Raw genomic sequence first — 19,898 nt, forward strand, 5'->3', positions numbered from 1 at the left:
GGGAGTCTTTGTGCTTGCTTTCCATCATAAGCTTTCTTTGGCAGAGCTCTCCCTGGGGTCGGTGCAGCCCCTGCTGGACGCGGTGCCGGGAGCATCCCTCCCACCCGAACAGCACGGGGGGGTCTGGAAAACACTCGGTGGGATTCTCAAATACCTATTGCTTGCAATAATGGTTTAAAAAAGACTATGTGTTATTCAGCTGTTGCTTCTGATGTGTGCAAGACAGGCAGGGTATTTTTTTAAGGTTCCATTAAGGACCATAAAGCATCTAAATATCATTGGCCTTTTTGTGAAGGGAAGTTTGCAAACAAGAGTTTCGGGTAGTGTCAGAATCTCTGTGTTTGGAAATCAATGCTTCTGTGATCCTTAGTTTTGCTATTCAGTCCTGAGAGCTTCACAGACAAGAAAAAGAAAGAAAAAAAAAGAAAATTCTCACAAAATTCAGCAAATATTCCATAAACTTTCCTGTACTGCTTTGCTTACATAAGTGCTTGCCTACAAAATTAGTGAAATCCTTTACATAATTAGTCAAAGCCTTTAGTTGTCCTGTCGGCATATCTGTCCTTCAGTGCCATCACTGTGTTCATCTGATGGCCCATCTGGTAGCGGGTGCTGAACGGTGACACAAACCCAGGGATACAAGCTCAGACCAACCCCTCTGAAATCTCCGTTGGCCCATCTGGTAGATAGTGCCAAAATATATGCCCAGGCTCACGTTGTATGCTTGCCAGGCTGTTGGCACAGGTAATCCTTCAGGAAAGGAAAGCTGAGGAAAACTTTCTGAAAGCTGGTATCATATTTGAGGGAACGGTTCCATTCCGTTTAGCAAATTTGCTTTACTTGATGAATTTAGGCCAAACAACTGATCGTCAGCATCATGCCCTCCCCTGGAATGTTACTTCAGGTTGTGTTCTTCAGTGGTTGTTTAAACTGATGCTATATCAGAAACTTGATCAGCGCCAGAGAAATGAATTTTGAAACAATTACTGTGATAATTTTTGCAGGATTCTTTATATTTTAATTAGATATATTCCCTATAAGTATGTGTTTTTTCCTTATTTTTTGTTTCTCTAGAAGTGGTTGCTTTTGTCTCACAACTGGCAAAAAGTTATTTTCAAAAAAATGAAGGTTGTTTGGGGGTTTTTTGTGTGCGTGTGTGGTTTTTTTGTTTTGTTTGGGTTTTTTTATGTTTCATACATTATTAATTAAAATGATTGACTGATGTGTATTAAGGTACAAGTGTTTTGGTAGGAAATAAACTGTGTTTACTTGTGGTTTTTTTTCCCAGAGATTTGTTACGATCCCCTAGAGAAGATGATGTAGACATTGCAATGAAAATTCTGGTTCAGTGGACTTCCCAAGGCCTTGAAGATGTCCGGCTGGTAAATTACTCTGTTTTGCTTGACCTACCAGGCTCTTCTTCAAACACAGTAACTCTGAAAAACAACGATGAATGCTTTTATCCCAGTGGACAGCGGTGCAACAGAGAGACCAAAATGCTTCGTAGCCAAGACCTCCTGTACTCGTATGCAGCTTACTCTGCCAAAGGAGCTCTTGAGGTAATGTGACCATTTGTCTCTGTCAATTGTGGTGAAATAGAGTTAGAAAACATCAGCTTTTGTTGAACTTGGCTGGCAAAGTACATATGGTGAAATGCCCAGCCTTAAAATAAACATATTTAGGTAAAATATGATGCGGCCAGTCTCAACTCGGACTTAAAAATTAGTCAGACCTGAACGCCTAATATGATATATATTTTTTAAAAAAGAAACATCCGAGTTTATAACTCAGCATCTTTTGCTTGAGTGTAAAAATCTGAAAGCTGTGTTGAGAACTACATTTTATCCTTCTTGATGTATAAGTGCTTCTGATTTGAGGGATGCCTGTAGGAAGGGTAAGATGAGATTTTCTGCAGTGAGACCTGCAGGACTGCTGGGCTGGTACCTGGAGCTCCTGAATTATGGTTGTGGATCTCACATACTTTTTTCTATGGCAACTGAGTTGACACGTCTGCTCTGTTTCCTCTTGAAAATCCTAATTTGTATTTTTATCTTACTGTAGCTGTTGTTAGGAAGTTTTGTCAGCACAAAGATCCTGCCTATTGGGATTTGTTACTTGCCAAGTGAAATAAGATCTTGGATTATCTTGTTTTATCCTCTTTACTGCCTTCACTGGCTCCCTTCCTATATTTGCTTTCCAAATATATTGAGGTGCACAAAAGGGTCATAATTTCTGTTTACTTTCCTACCTGAGATAGTATAAATCTCAGTAAATATTTCTGAAATACAAAAATTGCAATTTCACTGCTAACTGTTGTCTTTCTCCTTTTTAAAATATTCTGTGCGACTTCCAGTGATGCGGGAGATTTTCCAGTTTGGTTTCTTTATTGTTTAACAGTATGGGTTTGTTTTCATGACTTAGAACACAAAGAGCCTATATAAAACCAGCTTGCAAGTGACTTTGGGTTTGGAGGAAATATACTTTTATACTTTGTGAATATCTTAATACTTATAGCATATCAGTTACTGAATTTCTAACAGTGACATGAACTGTTGTGCGTTTTCCTTTTGTTTGTGATAGTTTGTGCCCATAATGCTATTGATAACATGTAATGCACTGTGGAAATCTTGTAATGAGTCAAAATTGGGAAAGCTGCATGATGCTTACTAACTCATTTTATGAACTATCAATATATTTTCAAATTTTGGACTGCAGGGGAAAAAAAAAAAAAAAAGGGCTGGTAGAAAGTCAGATCCTTAAGTTTCTCATCACGAAGCCCACAAGCTTCAGCTTCTCTTTCTTAAAAGCATTGGGGCTTTTTAGTCCAAAGGATTTATTCCAGAGAGGAGAAGGAGTGGAGTTGTTCTCCTTTGAGAGAGACTTCTCTCCATCTCCTGTTTTTGTGTACCTTACCTGCCTGCTTTTCAGATCGAGTGTCATGGTCATTATCTCCGTACAGCCTCTGTTCTGGGGCTCTATCAACCCAACAGCTTCAGGTTAAGGTTTATTGCTAAGAAGTGAAATGGAGTAGGCAAGGGTGATTCTTAGCCTGCATGATGTATGCCTTAACTTTTCCATGGGCAAGTAAAACGTACTAATTAATGGGTTTGGCTTCTCTCATCGCTTAGAAACTCAATATGTAATGTTGTAACAAGATAAAAGTACAGCTGTGGCCTTTGAGATTTATTTCATGAAAATAAATGTGTTGCTAACAAATTCATCAGATTAAAGGAAATCCAGTGTTCCGGGAAAAATCATTGACGTTATTACCAGCAACACATGTACCACTTCCAGTTTTATTTCAGGGCAGTTTTCTCTGTGATTGAGTTCTGGAGAAATGAGGACCATGCACACTGCGTTGTACTTGTCAGTAGGGGTGTATCTTGGCTTTGGCAAGACTCAAAGGTTGTGCTTGAACAAAAGAATCACTCTCTGTGCACAATTGTACAATCAGTTTTTTGAGGTACCTAGCAAACTCACAAAACTTCAGACGTTTTCTTTTGTTCTTCGGAAAGTCTACCCGAAGTGTCCTTAGATCTAGAGTTTTGCCTAAAAGGGAAATTTCCCTATTTGTTTAGGCTACAGATTGTTGGTAGTGATCTAACCTTCCTGACTTTCAATCCTACACAGTAATCTCTACTATTTAAACTAATGAAAGTAGAAAAACTTTAAATGAGCAGTAGCAGGTGGTGGCTGTTGCTGGGTTTGGTTCTCAGAGGATGACTTGATTGCTTGCAGTGGAGCTACAAGTTGTATGTTTTGAATATCTTGCAGTGGGTTGTGATTGCAAATCATGAGGGTTTTCCTGTAAAAAGTGATTCTTGTAACAGCTACTCATAATCTGGATAATTTTCTTTCAAATGTGACACATCCTTAGTAGAAAATTTCTATTGTGTGTCACATAACCAGGTTGAATTGCTAATATTGCTTTGTTGCTGCTGCTTCATTGTATCTCATTTGTATATTTGGTTTGCTAGAAGTTCAAGCAAATAAAACCATTAAGTTCTAGCAGTCTGCCTATCAGCAGAGCTACAGCTCTACCTTCATGTTGACAAGGTTATTTGTAGAATAGCAAGACTCATTTTCTTTGACCACCTGTCATGTCCATTCGTCATATGGCAATTGTGTATGAGCCATCCAATTTGTACTTTCTGGTAGCAGTCTAAACAGCATTTGTGAGTAAAAATTTGAGCATTTGTGATCTGAAATCTATTTCAAAAACCTACTTAGTGCCATTGTGATGGATGGTACACTTTAATACTTCTCTATAATTCATCAGGCCCTGAAAAGGTGACACTGTTTACCCATCACGGTGACAGGCAGGGCAGCCTACAGTTCTGGAGAGAGCTGCTAGTTGGGTTTGAAATAGATATTGCAGCAGTTATGTAAATAATATATCGTAGACTAGGTCAGTCTAGAGAAAGAATGACATACATGAGAAAGAAAAAACATCAGCTACCTTTTGTAGAATTTAAACCTTTTGTCTGCTTGATGAGTACAAGAAAGCCAGTCTGGCCAGCAGAGTACGTGTATAAATGGAGATTACATTGCATTGAATTTATACGTTAAAGCAAAGTATGTTGTCAAACAGTATTTAGCTGGTCTCCGAGTGAGTGTAGTGTGCAGTAAATCCGAATGTGCTGCTCCTGGCTTCATGGCACACGGTCATCTGGGAGCTGTGGCTGCGTGTGGAGGGATGAGCTGGGAAGCCACTGACAAGGTGTATGTGAACCCCCAAAGATCCAGCATCCACCACAAAGATTCAGCACCACATCGGTAGGTACTGTCAGTGTAGGTGCATCTTGTAGCCCATCTGTTACCGCCCACGGCCATGATCCCTGAGCACAGGGAAGTGTAAGAAAGGAGACGTCTGGACTGGAAGTGCAGCAGAAGGCTGGTGGTACTCGGGTCATCTGGGTGGTTGGTTTAGAGCAGGGCCACCGGGTACAGCAAACTTCAGGAAGAAACAAGTGTTCAGTTTTGGTGTCACAACATTCATCTGCTGTGTTCCCTGCTGCTTTGGCAACTGTAAAGAGGAAATCGTGGCAGATGTAATGGTTGGTGTGTTGGGACAACATTCAAGGACAGACTAATTAAAGCAAAATGAAGATTGTATTTACTTTGTATTCTCTGATTTTCTGTAGTTAATGTTTGTGTGACCTGATGTTTTCCTCACCTTCCTTTCACCTTAAATTTATTCACTCTTTGCTTTATGGAAGTGTTAAGGAACTTCTGACAATCGTAAATCTGCTTTCAGACTTTAAACAGATACTTAGTGTCCTCTGTTAAATGGCATAAGCCTCATGCATTCCTCTGCATCTTCAGCAATAACTGTCTGGTAAATGCACCAAATCCCTCTTGGTTCCTTTGCTGTTCCTCCATCATTGCATTTTTTTATTGCGGACCCTCTCAGGAAGCCCAGCAAACCTCAGTTTCCTTTCCTCTGGACGTCACACACTGGAGGTACTGTGGTGGTTCAGGAACCAGGAGAGGAGGCAAGAGCAGCACAAGTACTGGCACATTCTTGAAATGGGAGTACATTAGCAGGCAGGGTTTTGATGGTTTCATGGACAGAAATGAATCCTCCCCATCTCCAAGGCAGTTCTCCCAACACCCCACCATGTCTCCTGCGTACTTGGACCCCTCCTCCGCCCCTGTTCCCTGACTGCTTGGACTTTTCAGCTATGTCACCTTACATCCCTGCTATCGTTCATGTTCCTTGATTGATTCTACCCATTTCTTTGAACAAGTGTCTGCTGACTTAAGGCATTTATACTCCCAGATCAGCCAGTGATATCTTTGATAAGTTTTGGAGGGGCCACAGGGAGCAGACAAGTGAGAATGCCGAGTATTTGCTTCAATCTACAATATGCAGCAGTGATTCCCTACATCTGTTGATAGCATATCAGCCTGCTCCGGTTCATTTGTTTTGGTGACATTTTCTCAGCTAAATGAGAACCCACTGCAGAGATTAATGCCACCTGAAGCAATACGAGAAGCACAAATCCATCTGTTAAGCTCACTCAGTAATATTCCCACCATTCTTCAATCCAGGCAAGATGGGAATAAAGGAAGCAGAACTCAGATCGCTGTCAGATCCTCTTTCACAAGGAGGAGGGCTTGCTCACTTATTATCAGATACCCCATTGTCTTAAGGCTGTGCTGAGATGTCTCCTGCTCCCATCCATCCTCTTCTTTCCCAGGCTCTTCACTCTGCAGGAGGATGGAAATCTTCCTCTCTCCTCTCCTACCAGTTCCTCTGATCTTTCCCACACATTGTGGGCTCCCCGCTCATGTGCGCTACGGTTCCCTCCCCTCTCTGCCGGGGTTTCCCAGTGCTGCAGCTCTCTGTATTTCTAGCCCTGCGCCAAAAGGTTCCGAGTTCCTCTGGAGGGAAAATGCATCAGGAAGTCCTTAACCCAACAGCTTGCTTTCATTTGACTTGGTTTGATTATGCTGGAAATGTGATTACTGCACCCTTATTATCTTTTATCTTCCCTCTAGCTAGTCAGTGGTAATTTCCTTAACAATATTTCTGAATTAAGACTGGTGTCAGCGGGTTGGTTTTAGAAAATTTTAAAATCTTCCCGGGTTATTTTTATCCCCAGGCAAAATTTCCAAATGAGCCTTCTGCAGCATGCTCACTTGCACATCTTGAATCCTAAAGGCAGAGAGTGCATATAATTTAGATTAAATAATCACAGTATATCACCGTAAGTCTTTCAGTCATTTTTTGATGGCACATTGGTGTGAAATATCAAGCTAGAGGGAATCTTGATACATATGTGAATTTAATTCTTTTAGGCATGCCAATTTAGTTCATTATTATCTTTATTAACATCTTCTAAAATTTCTTCTCTGAAGAGACATGTACTTGCTAAAATGAATCCCTAGCAACTGAAATCAGTTTGCAGATGGTTGGGGCTATAGGTTGAAGAACACATACACGCAAATGAAAAGAATCACGTGATTTTCGTAACATTTAGACATTTTAGAGGAGCTTTATTTATCTTTTATTTATAGAAGAGTTTCTCAGAAACCTCTTCCACAAATAATCATAATTTAGACCACTGCTCTGCATACCAAGTAGGCACAGTGAATTTTCAAGACAATCTCACTAAGAATATGGATTTTAGAATAGATTTGACCTTTAAACAGAAAACAACATTCAACATTAACTACAGCATAGCTGCCACTCCATTAGAATTAGATATAGAAAGCTGTGAAATGCAATGTGAAGGTTATATAATTTAAAATTGCAGTCAAGGATTACAGAAATGATCATTGAAGAGATGTCCTGCAGAACATCCTGTCAGTTTTCTGGCATATGTCACATAGCCATTCATAAATAAAGTTGTGCACTTCCCTAAAAATAGTAGTAGTTCATATTGAACAAAAGCTCGGTTAATATTGCTGCAGGATTTTTGTATCATTGAAGAACAAGGTTTCAAAGATGCAAATGGCTAATGCAGCAAAACCTTTTCTGTTTTATAATTGTGAGTCAATAGTAGACTAATGTTTTACTCATAAAATATTAGTAATGACATTTTAGTAATAATGTCATTAATAATGAGATTTTTTAAATGAAAAAAGGCAAAAGGTGAGACATCTTGATATCTACATATATATAGCAGATCACTGAGCATTTCTGTGCCATTTCACATAATCACCTAAAGGCATTTTTCAGTAAGGCCACTGTAAAATATTTGAGAGGGAGCAATGCTGAACAACAAACATTATTTATATTCCAATTGCATGGTAAAACTAAAGGGCGCAAATACTGAGGACATGGGAAGTGGATTTGGTGCTTTATTCACATTTTAGTGCAAGTAAAATTCCTATTGAAAGCAATGGGAATTACATAATTTTTAACCAGAGTTGAATTTTGTCTGTTAGTAGTCACTGTGAGAGAATTCAACTGGAAGTAACTTCTGTAAATGCATGGATCTCTAAGAAATATTTTTCTCCTTAATTATTTGATTGTATAATTTAGACCCGCTAAGTTGCAATCACCTCTGCAGTTCAGTAGATATCTGGGTCGATACCCACCCAGTCAGTCGTCTTTCATGCCCACTGTTTGTTAATGGCGTGTGGCGCAAACCTGAATACAAAGGTACTCCGAGTCACATGGAAATCTTTCTGCCAAATCACAGGGCACATTTTGCTTGGGTGGTGCCAGCTTATCAGCTCCCTGTAATTTCTTTTACATCTTCCTGGTAAACGTGAACCTACCTACAACATACCTGTGTTTCTTCTGTTTAAGTCCACAAAGGCAATATCTTCCTCAGAAGAGTAATTCCAAGAAAAAAGCCACTTCTGCTGTGAGCTGTTTAGTTTGGTTTTGGGGATCTTTTTCTTCTAAGTTTCTCTAGTATTTTGAAGGTTTAAAACTGCCTTGAAGAGATTTTACTTACACTAAAAACAAAAGCAAAAACTTCCTTAAATGGAGAGAGTATAAAGCAAATATTATCAGCTTTTAAAAAATTGCTAGGATGAGAAAAACAACATAAAAAACCCCACCCTGCTACTGATATAATGAGAAAAATAACAAAACTTTTTGTATTTATATAATACCCAATCCTTGCCTGTAAAACTACTTATATAACTTCATTGTTAAAAAAAAAAAGGTTTAATGCATAAATGATAAAGAACTGGTTAGAGTGCTACTCAACTTTGTGATAGTTATGAGTGACTGTAAAATACAATATCAATTACACTATTGTTTTTTCTTGGTTTTTTTAGTTTAATTTTGAGGAAGAGAAGCAAGTCCTGAAACCTTTTAAGGAACATTAGCAATATAAAAGCTTCTGTAGCTGGAGGCAGATTACATGTTACCATGTCTACACATCCCATACCTGGGAGCATGGCCATAAAATCCTGACCCTGGCAGTCCCAGGCGTCAGTCAGTCATCCATGAGAATATGGGTTAATCACTGTAATAAAATAAATTAAAAAATCAAAACCAAACCCCTACTTTTCTGACATACTGCCCTTGATTATTTTTGAAAATAAATGAAATGTCTAAATAATGGTGGTTTCTCTTGTGAATTAGAGCTGGCAGCTGAAAAGACTCAGGAGTGACTATTCTAATCTTTGATGCAGCATGATCAATCTTATCAATTGAAGCCTTAGCGATGTGTCTTATCATAGGAGTTATCTCTATTTACCAGTATAACTTTTACAGTCAATATTGGACAACACTTTGTCAAAATATTAAAAATTTGTTTTCATTTTTTTTCTATATGTAAAAATATCAGCTCATTGAATGCTTTTCTACAGGACCCTTTTGTTTCATTGTTAAGGTCTTTTTAATATTCTGAAATGAAAGTAGCACTGAGAATCAAAAGCAAGTCTGCAGATTTCCTTTCTCTGTGTTATGATTTGGTGATTTGAAGTCCAAATATAATTTTCTAAGCTGATCCCTCGAATGAGTGGAAATACGTTCTTACTAAAATTTTAAAAAAGCATACAGGACAGGATTTAAATGTAATCTAAACCAGTTATGGATAAAGCTGCCATTATATGAATAATTCGGTGAGGGACAGATTTTAGCAGCTTGTCTAACTTCTTTGTTGAAGAATTCTGGCATAAGAGAGCAAAGGATGAACCTCTTTAGAGACTTCTTTCAGGAATGCTCTAAACCTTGACACAGAGCCTTAGCAGCAAGAAAGACCAACAAGAGAAGGTCTCTCTCAGAGAAAACGCTTTGAAGCAAGTGTCTTTTGAAAGGCTTTCAGAGCAGGATGAAAAAATGTGCAGCTGTGATAAGCTAGTTGAAAAAAAAATATAAGAACTGATTTTTTAAAAATGTTGATAATAATAATAATAAAGACACAGTTACTAACCATAGGCAAGTCTAAGTTTGGTATCCAGGTACAGTTGGCAGAAGTGCGTCGAGTGTGTATATGAACTAACAAAATTCCAGAGCCTGTTCACTGGCTGCACGAGAATGTCCTGAGAAAAAGCTTTTGTTCAGAATTTCACTTTTAAGCTGGTTGGACATACAGCTTTTCTGACTGTGCCCACCAGCTGCAATCCCAGGAGAGAAGTATCTGCTTATGAATAATTAAAAAAAAATCAGCGCAAATTAAACAGACCTGAAAATACGTTGGTCTTCCCTTTTTCTAGAATTAGGTATTCCTAATTTTTCTTTTCTGCCTGATATGCTGTCTCTTCCATTAAAATCAAATAAATCTTGTGTCTTAATACCTCATGTAATGAATATTAGTTACTGTGTTTATCTCATTCATTAGTAGGGCCTTAATGTGAATTAATCATGAGATATATCAGCTCTATCCTCGTAATTATTTCTTATGTTCCTGTGCTCTGCAGTTCAAAGAGAAGGTGACTAATCAATCACCAGCTTGTGACTGGCCCAAGAGTAGGTGTGTGGGAGAAAGAAGTTGCTTCAAGGCATTTATCTTCCTTCCCCTGAATTATGTTACCGTATAGAGTTAGTCTTGTCTCCTGTAAGATTCACTGCTTCACGCTGGTGTCTTCAAGGGGCAGACAGAGGTGAATAAGGATAGAAGAGCTCTGGCAATGGCTTCAGCTGCTGGAGCATAAAGCTGCTTAAATGTGCAAGAAAGCTCCTGCTGCACTGTAATCCAGGAGAGACGTTTCTCCTACAGCAGGTCAATGCCTGCCAGGCACGATCTTTACTTGGGGAGTATTTTGGAGGATGAAATAGTATGAAAAGCTAGAAATTATACTAACAGCAAAAGAATCGCTATATCATTCTTCTAATCAAACATTTTACTCAAAAAAGTTTTTCATGTTTTGTCCATGTTCTCTTTTTACCTATAAAATTCCTGCATCTTCAGGCTAGAAGAAAATATTACAATCATGTAATGACAGCAACTAAAAGTCTAGGATTAGAAATTATATCACTGTGGACAGAGGCTCAGGATCTGATGTGTAAGACTGACTCAGTTCAGATTTTACCCCGATGATCTTATTGCTGGTATGTTGATGCCTGTAGAGTGGGTTTGCCTGAAATAAACTTTCGTAATTTTTCAATTTTCTCTGCAAACAATGAAGGTGATTTCTTCATAATGTATAGTCTTTGTAGAGTGAGCACCAAAAATGGAAGGACAAATCAGGAAATATGGAGGGAACCTCTTCAGTAGGTGTTACAACTAGTGAATATTTTTAATGATCACCATTGTGCATTCTTTGTTGCATTTAGTGTTTTGTGTTTCTTGAAATTCAGGAAAGGGACCAGTTGATGTTGGAAGATGGACCACTAAGGAAATTTGTGGTCAAATCCGAATTTTCGAGAGTACATACTGATCTCTGTGTTTCTAGTTTCTTTTTGTTGATTGTTCAACATCCTGGGCAGGAGCAATCATAACTGGAAAAGAGAAAGAATTGAGTGCAGATTTCTGTAGTAACTGCTAGTTCTGTCATAATGTCCCTAACTGCTTTTATTCAAAACTGCGCTATGAAGTACTATTGCTACAATAATACTGAGCACTTCTCTAGTGCTGTAAAGAAGGCTGACCTGGATTCCAGGCTGTGTGGAAGAAGAGTGCAGCTCTGTTCAGATCCAGTGCTGGCTCCAGCCAGGCTGCAGCGATGGTGAAACTTTTGCATTACCAGCGAAATCATTTTTATTATATCAGAGGTCAAATTACTCCTTCCTCTCCATCAATTTGTCCAGATTCTACCCAGATTCCAGTATACCATCAGACTTTTCCATACATTTTAAATAATTTTGACTTTTTTCCATCCTTTACTTTGAGATACAATTTAATGGGATGCCACTGTACAAGATGAAAAATTATCCAGGCCCTTTCCTAAAAAGCAGCAGTTTCTGTCCTTTGCACAGAGTTTCCTGACTTTCTCCAGGATTTTCCATTCCTGCGGAGAGCACAAGAACCAAGTTCACAAATACCTCTTGGTATTCCTGCCAGAAATGTGGCACAAATCAGGAAAAGCTGCACCATAACCTTTGGAAAGATCAAGGATAAAGACGAGCTACTGATAACGCTATAGCAAGGATAGCTGGTGGGGCCCTATCCTGAACTTCCAATCAGTCCTTGCTGTTATTCATTAAAATAAAACATTTTGAAAATAAACATTAGCTATTTCTAAAATAAAAGATCAATAGTGCTGCCATACAGAAACCTTTAGATGACTAAGAAGTGCACAATAGAATATTACAATTAATGACCCGATGGCAATTCAAATATATTGAGTGTATTTTGAAAAACATAAACATTTGAAAGCATGGAACAACAAAGAACTGGGTTTCCCTCTTGGTACAATTTTACCTGAACTACATGCTACATATCTCTTGTAAGGTAAGTCGTCTTTCCATAATGTTAGTTGGTTGAAAATGGAAATATCTACTCATTCAATCACATAGAGCTATGCTGTTCTCACATACATCCTTCTTTACATTTGTCTTGGCCAATCATTTGGGCCACCTGAATTTCTTATTGCTCAAGTATATTCCGTGTTTTCATTGGTGTCCTTTTCTTTCATCTGAATCCATTTGTAATTTTATAATGTATTTTTCCCCCGTCCTTTATCTAGAGAGGTAATACAGAGACCTATTCATTTATATAATGACTTAAAATAACAAAAATCCCATCAGATAGGAAGGATGTCATTTGCCTTTTCACAACTGCATGTTTTCTTCTCCAAGTTTCCTAAAATGATGCTTTGCCACTCAGATTTGTGTTTACTGCACCATGTGGTTGGGCATCTCTCTGATTATGTTCAAGTACTTACAGCAAGGGCTTTAAGTACTCTGTGAAAAAGCATTTATTATACTTTGGAAAATAGAGTTCTCACTGACATTTCTGAAAATTCAAGTGTTCTCTTGATGCAGTGGATGACTTCCTCTTGTACCTACGTGTCATTATCTGCATATTTGAGGTGGATGTCTATTTTATTTTTCTATGTCTATATACATATGGTAACAACTTATGTTTTAGGTGTTTGTATAGCAAGCATGCAAAGAAATACAGCCAGCCTGTGCATTTCAGTACACTAGGGATGCAATAATATGAGAGTTGACTGGGAAACAGGAAAATTACACTGTTTCAAAATGTGTTCAGAATTGTAGAAAAAATGAGAAACCTGAAAATTGTAAGGCTATTTTCGTAGTTATTTCTGTTCTAACACAGACTAACTACAAATGAAACAATTGAACAAAGTTGAATTGCATTCTCTGGCAAATTAAGATATCAAATGTGTTATAGTTGTAAAATGAAATATTTCTGTTTTACTTGAAAATAATCAAAAGCACTTCCTTGTAAAATTTCACTGTAGTTGACACACGTTCTGTCTTTGCTAAAATAAACAGTGTTTGCATTCACAGGACATTATTCTTATGACGTGTCTCTTCAGACAGGAGATGACTTTCCTTCTCTGGATGTAGGTGCAAACTCACGTTTCACTGTTTTTCACGTTGCGCCTCGGAACAGATGGGGAGGAACGTGCGTGGGGCCACGTGGCAGCCGCTCTCCTGCCGGGCTGGGGTGGATCCTCCCTACACCAGCCCACAGGTTTGCTGCAGCCTGCGGAACCCGTTTATATATAAAGCCTTTCTAGGCACCCTCTGTAAGCAAACAAGTTAAGCTTTCTAAAAGTGATACTGGAACAGCAAAAGCTGTTGGAGCAGGTGGAGCGGGATGGAGCTGTTTGAGCAGCAGGTAGGACGAGGGGGAAGCAAGAGCATGTAAAATGTGTCTGTGACTGAATTCCCCCTGCAAGACCAAACTCTCAAACTGAGGTTAAGGGACATCTTTTTTTTTCTTCTGTTTTGGTACAAATTGCAGTTTTAGCTGGCATTGTAATGCAGCATGCAATTTTACGTAATAAAAACTGGACACAAAGAATACTTTTTGAAAAAAAGTGTCATGAATCTGTTGGAAGAGGAGTGCTTGTAGGTAAAACCACTAGTTAGTTAATGACCAGCTAGTTGTTTAATGAAGCCACACACATGTATCTTGATATGTGGAGCAATATTGAAGTTCTGTGATTTAAATCTGCCAAGACATTGTTGGTCAGGTGCATGTCATAGCGTAAGTATTGTAAAGGAGCAAAATGGGCTTCGGTTAATCCGGATATGTAATGATTTGCTTGTCTGGGCTCAGACAGCGTGTTCATATTCAAGTTGCACAAATCATCTCTTTTTGGCTTGCCTCGCATAGTTGCTTGGAAATACATTGGGTTATTATGTTTTAAGGCGTAAGATGACTTTTCTCGTTCCAGTTTTCAAATAAGACATAAAAAGAAGCTCAAGGAAAGGGCATTCTGGGCTACTAGATGTAGAGTCTGGATAAGTAGTGTCCAAATTTGGCCAAGATGGTAGGGGAATTTTCTTCAACACTTTGAGTTTCTTTAGGTCATCCATTTCTGACGTTGTTTTGGTGGGTAGGTCAGAACTGTCAGGAATATGAGCTTGACTGTGCTACTGAATATCAGCCATTTTCATAACTGCTACATCTACGGTCCTGACCTCCTGAATAGAAGCTGTTCATTAATATGAATCAACAGATGGGTATTTGGTAAAATATATTCATAATTTGAGGTTACCGAACTGTGGCACTAACAACAGGTAACAGTAAGAATAGGGGATTTTTCACCACAGTGTGTATGCTACTTTCGGCTTTGTTCTCTGCATAAGTTTATATCTTTCAGATAAGAATTCTTTGAGTTTGCTCAGTACTGAGCCTTAATGTATTCTCTTAAGAAATAATAGCAAAACTATTTGCTTAGGTGTGGTGCTTTTCTACCCTGGGATTCCCAGCCTTGATAGCTAGAGCAGATGCAGATAGGAGCTACCTTCTTATCTGTACTGAGTCCATCTGCATTTTGAATGTTGTGACAGACAGCCCTTCCTGGGTGTACTGGCTTTGTAGGGTTTTTTCCGTGGGTTTTTCCCTTAATCTTTTTTCCCACGTTGTATGCCCCTGGCACATCAGCCACAAACAGCCTCTTAGATGGTGTATTGGGTGCAGATGTATAACGCTGTTATTAAATTATTTTCCTCATCCACATGAGTTGAATGATAACAACATGCTATGACAAACACATTTTCATTATTATTTTTGACCTATTTAACTAATTTTTTTAATTGCCTCCGGATTTGCAAAGAAAGCAGGGTTCTAAAATAGCATCCAGCATCTTCAAGACATCAGTTGCCACCTGCTTCATACAGTTATTCATACTTTTCCTTTCCAAGACCTGTCGTAGTCTTTTTTCATCCATGACTGGATGAAGTACACTGTTTTTTCTCTTTCCTTCTGGAGATAAGTAGAAGAAATTGGGAAAAGATCCTTGACCGTCTTGATTGTGGCATTTTCAGAGTACTGTCTTTTCTGTTTTGGAGGAGTTTTATCATAGTTTGTAAGACAGAATGTTTACAACTCATTGAGCATCATTTTGGGATTTGGAAACTAATAATAAGTCTAACATAAAATAATTTACTTTTTCTAAAAATGTTCGTTTTATTACCTACCCCTACTTCATTTCATGCATGGGGGAATACTACTGAACTCCATATTGCACATTGCAATTTGTTCCTAAATAGTCATATCTTTCAAACAGTGTAGCATGAAACAATATGAAGAATAAGTACTTAATTCAAATGGATAAAACAACTCATTCTTTAGCAGTTTCCTTGTCTTAGCATAAGAGAATTTACCCTTGAGTATCTAAACCAAGTACACAAGTGCTGTTTTTCGATACCTGATAAAAGGATGAGTTCTCTTTTGGTTTTGAACAGAACTATCCTACCAAAGGAACATAGTTTATCAAACATGGGTTGTTAGGGGTGGGGTATTTTGCTTTTTAAAAATCTGGAATGTGTAAAATTAGGATTATGTCACTTCGTAAGCATTTCTAAAAAAGAAAAAAGAAAGCATAGAAAAATTAATAATTTCTGAATGTGTTAGGAATGTTGTGACTAAAACATATCTTCATGCACCATAAATGGACTGTAAATTTCTCCATGGATTACTGAGCGGGTAGCACTCTTTGCATTCAATAGGATTCTTTAACATGATTTTAAAGGTGTATTTTTTCTATATTTTATTTTATGCTAGAAGGAAAGGGTCCAATTAGTTGTGCCCTAGTATATTAAATAAAACCCAAACTGACTACTCTGAGCTCATGTTGCTGTATAGTATTTCAGGAGATGTTATTATTAAGTAGTGCACGATATTTTGCTTTTTATTACAAATTTTACTAAAGTTCAAGTGTAGAATAAAAAAAGGAGGTAGGAATAATTTTTAAAACTATTATTGTAATTTAATGTTTACCTGTTGCTTTCCAGAGTGGACTGATAAATGTCATGACTTTGCTCTGAACTATTCCAGTGGGTTATTGACTTCATTTGAGAGGGGAGGAGCCATGTGTAGTTTTACTCAAGAGATTTTATGCTTTTTTTTTTTTTTTTGTCATTTTAACTCAAGTTAGATCTGAGATTAGCTATGCAAATGTCTGGCTCCTAGGCTATACGTGATGTTACCAGGATGTGATAACTTACTTTTGTAGACACATGCAATATTTTTACCCACAGTTCTCAAAAAAGTAAAATTAAAGGTCACAGATTTGTGATGAGAAGACAGTCACTTGGAAGTTACAATAAGCATGCAAGTACCCCTAAAGCTGGACAGTAAAAAGAGGCTTAGGTCATACTTCTTTTCAGGCAAGTGCAAAAGAAAGACTTCTGCTATATTGAGCTTTGACATACCCTTCATGTGAAAGACGTGTAATGAAAGCACATGTAATTCTTTGTTATATTACACCCAGCTGCTTTTTCATTATGTAATGACTTCTTACATGTACTCTCATAGTATGAATGTATTTAATAGCCTTGGCATTGGGGCTTACTTTCAACGTTTGGAGCAAAGAACATGGTTTGCTGAGTGTTTGGGGCAACAGGGAGTCAAGTCCTGGTTCTCACATGATTAAAAAATGAGCTGTGTCTTTGTAGGGCCTTTCATTCTGCCTGCTCTTGCTGAGCGCTTATGTTGCCTGGGAAAGACCAGTGAGCAGCTCTTGAAGATGCAGTTTGCATCCATAAATTAACTCAGAACATGCAAGGGCAGTTGCTAAATGCATTAATAATTGTGCAAACATGTAGTTTTGTTGTTTACAGAGTGGTGGATAGCACCCTGGAGGAGCAGCCAGCAAAAACGATGTGAGGAGAAGCAGCACATGAATGTAGATGGGCAGGGATTTGTAGAAACAAATGGTTTGATGCTTCATTATGTTTTATCTTTGTGTATTGATTTTGCCTCAGGAAAATTCAGTGTCGTTTCTCTCATACAAATGATGAAAGCTCTGATTTTTGGTTTGCTTGAGGGTAAGTGGGAAAGGCATTGGGTCCAAAGGAATTAGATTAGAGTTCTCCCTAGAAATTAGCCTAGATATAACCTCTCAAGCCGTAAGACTTCTGAGACACTAATAATTATTGCACTGAAGTGTATTTATTGACACATCTATGAGTACAAATTAAAAGAAAGCTGAAATCTACAGAATGAGGTAAAGTTTGTGTGAACTTCAAGGAAGTACGCTGGTTAATGCTTTTTCCTCATTTGAGGTGAACTCTTTCTAACCAGAGGCATCAAATTAGGTAAAATATAGAATAGCTTCTGCTAGGATAAAAACTTTGTCACTTGATTTTATCATACTTTTCAAATACGGTGATGACACGGAGAAAAAAAAAAAAACAAACCAACAACTTATATTGCACTTCAGCCTGTAGTCACCATTTGAATTTTCTTACAAAAAAGTTGTCAAGTTCTTTAGATATTAAAAACCTCATATATTTCAGAAGAAACTGCATGAAGCGCAAGTTTTTTCTGTTCCTGCATTTCAGCATTCAGTGTTAAATCTGATGTATCCTTGTTCTTAGAAGTGTTCTATAATTTTGGCTGACCTTTCTAAATACTTAGTTTATATGGCACCAATGACACATTACAGACTTAAAAACTTGTTAAGTTGAAAATTTATAAGAATACATTTAAGAAGACATGAACCTTGGCAACATTTTTGTATGATTTCAACTTCAACGTTAAGGTGCAAACTCAGACAAAATATAATGGTAAATACTTTCAAAAATACCTGGGTTCAGGAATCTAGTAAAATGTCACACATCCTACGTATCCTAAACAACTGTTGCTAGAATTTAAATTAAATTTAAATTTTTGTAGAGATGCCCAAAATCAGAACTGTTGCCTTTGGCAATGAAGTTACCAAAACGAAACTGAAAGAGAAACTTTTCTCTCTCTTACTACTCCTCTTATTTTAATTTTTAAGCACTCATGTAATATTCTTGTGTCTTTGTATTTGTGTTTTATGTGAACACTGTGTAGGGAATTAGGAGTTACAGAATGTCCTCAATGGTGTCATGAGAGCTTCATAACATTCTAAAATAATAATGTACAAGACTGATTATCCTCATACTTGGTCTTCTCCAGAATTTATTGCTATAAATGTGTGAGAAAAATGTCCTTGGTCCTTCTTAAGTTATATATATATATATATATATATATGTGTGTGTATATATATATATATATAAATCCTCGAAAGCATATCTTGGAAGTATTTTTCCATTACTACCAATGCTTGACATTTAATAATAACTTAGACATTTTCTACATGTTCTTGCTGTGTCCTAATTGAAGAGCTGAAGATCCTCATGCTTTAAACACTTTTTATTTAGTTGGAAGTGTCTCTAAATAATTTAAAAATACGTATTAATAGAAAAGTTTATGCATCAGAGTGGTGTAGTCTGTTATCGCTATGGTTGTCTGAGTATAATGTTTGGATAACTGATGGATTTCAAGAAAATACGTCAATAGTTAACGTAAGATCAGGAATCATATGAGACCACATAATAAAACTGTAGGTTGGTAAAGTATGTATTATCTGTACATTTTTATAGTTGACCAGTACAATCATTCACTCCTTTAATGAAATGCTTTACAAGACTGATTCCATTTAAGAAAATTAACAGAAGTGAGTTAGTATCCCTTACATGGTTTTAAATACATTCCTGTAGCTAAGGGGAAATTCTCATCAGAATCAACACCACTTATTATAACCACTGGCAAAAAAGAAAGAAGTGTCTTTATCAGAGCTGATGAATTGTGAATGAAAACTGCAAAGTTATAAATTTATATCTGTTAGATTGAATTTGTAAGCTCTTTGTTATTACAGGTAATCCTGATTAGGAAACAGGGGTGAGATAATTGCAGAACTCTGCTCAGGTGCTTGTACTTATGCAAACAACTTGGTTTCCATGGAAGGAGCACCCTCAGTGATGAGTGGTTATAGGTGTAGTCTAAACTTTGTCTTCTGTTTGCAGGCGGAACTTGTTGATGTGCAGTATGGGACTGTCGAAGACTTGATCCGGATTCAAGCCACTACAAACGTGACCAAAAAAGTTGCACTTTTGAAGCTAGGACAGTCACCTTTGCTTTATAAGGTTAGTCAAATGCTTGTTGCACTTTAGCTTCATTATTTACTCATTCGGGGCTTTTTGGTTTTGTTTTTTTAGTTTCAAAATATCAAAACGAAGACTTTCACGTTCTTTACCAGTAAGACAGGATTTACTGGCATTCAGATTCTTCCTTAGTACTAGCCACTTTGATCTACAGCACCTTTTATGTGTCACAGTTATTTATTTTGCTGCATATCTCATGGTACCCCAGTAGTGTCCCATATTTTCTCTGAGTGTAGTATATGCCTTTTGGCAAATAAAGAAATCCCTAAAAGAAATAATAGAGCATGGTGGGGAGGTGGCAGGAAGGCAACTGAGAGCAGGGGTGGTTGGATCTGCGTCCACTAAAAGTGTACATATAACACTGCACTGAAATCTTTTGTTTCTGCGTAATTGTATGTCATACTTGGCCTCTGGCTTCTGCCAGCAC

At 37.6% G+C, this 19,898-nt stretch overlaps 1 protein-coding gene across 1 annotated transcript in view; it reads left to right on the forward strand.

Annotated features, from left to right (window-relative positions):
- NAALADL2 (N-acetylated alpha-linked acidic dipeptidase like 2) overlaps positions 1-19,898 on the forward strand; it is a 244,835-nt gene that overhangs the window by 49,588 nt on the left and 175,349 nt on the right. The window contains exons 3-4 of the mRNA XM_065640342.1: positions 1,289-1,559; positions 19,334-19,453. Of these exons, the coding sequence (XP_065496414.1) occupies positions 1,289-1,559; positions 19,334-19,453 (391 nt within the window). The remainder of the gene's footprint in view (positions 1-1,288; positions 1,560-19,333; positions 19,454-19,898) is intronic.

The sequence above is a fragment of the Caloenas nicobarica genome, chromosome 8 (genome assembly GCF_036013445.1).
Source record: "Caloenas nicobarica isolate bCalNic1 chromosome 8, bCalNic1.hap1, whole genome shotgun sequence".
NCBI classification, from domain to species: Eukaryota; Metazoa; Chordata; class Aves; order Columbiformes; family Columbidae; genus Caloenas; species Caloenas nicobarica.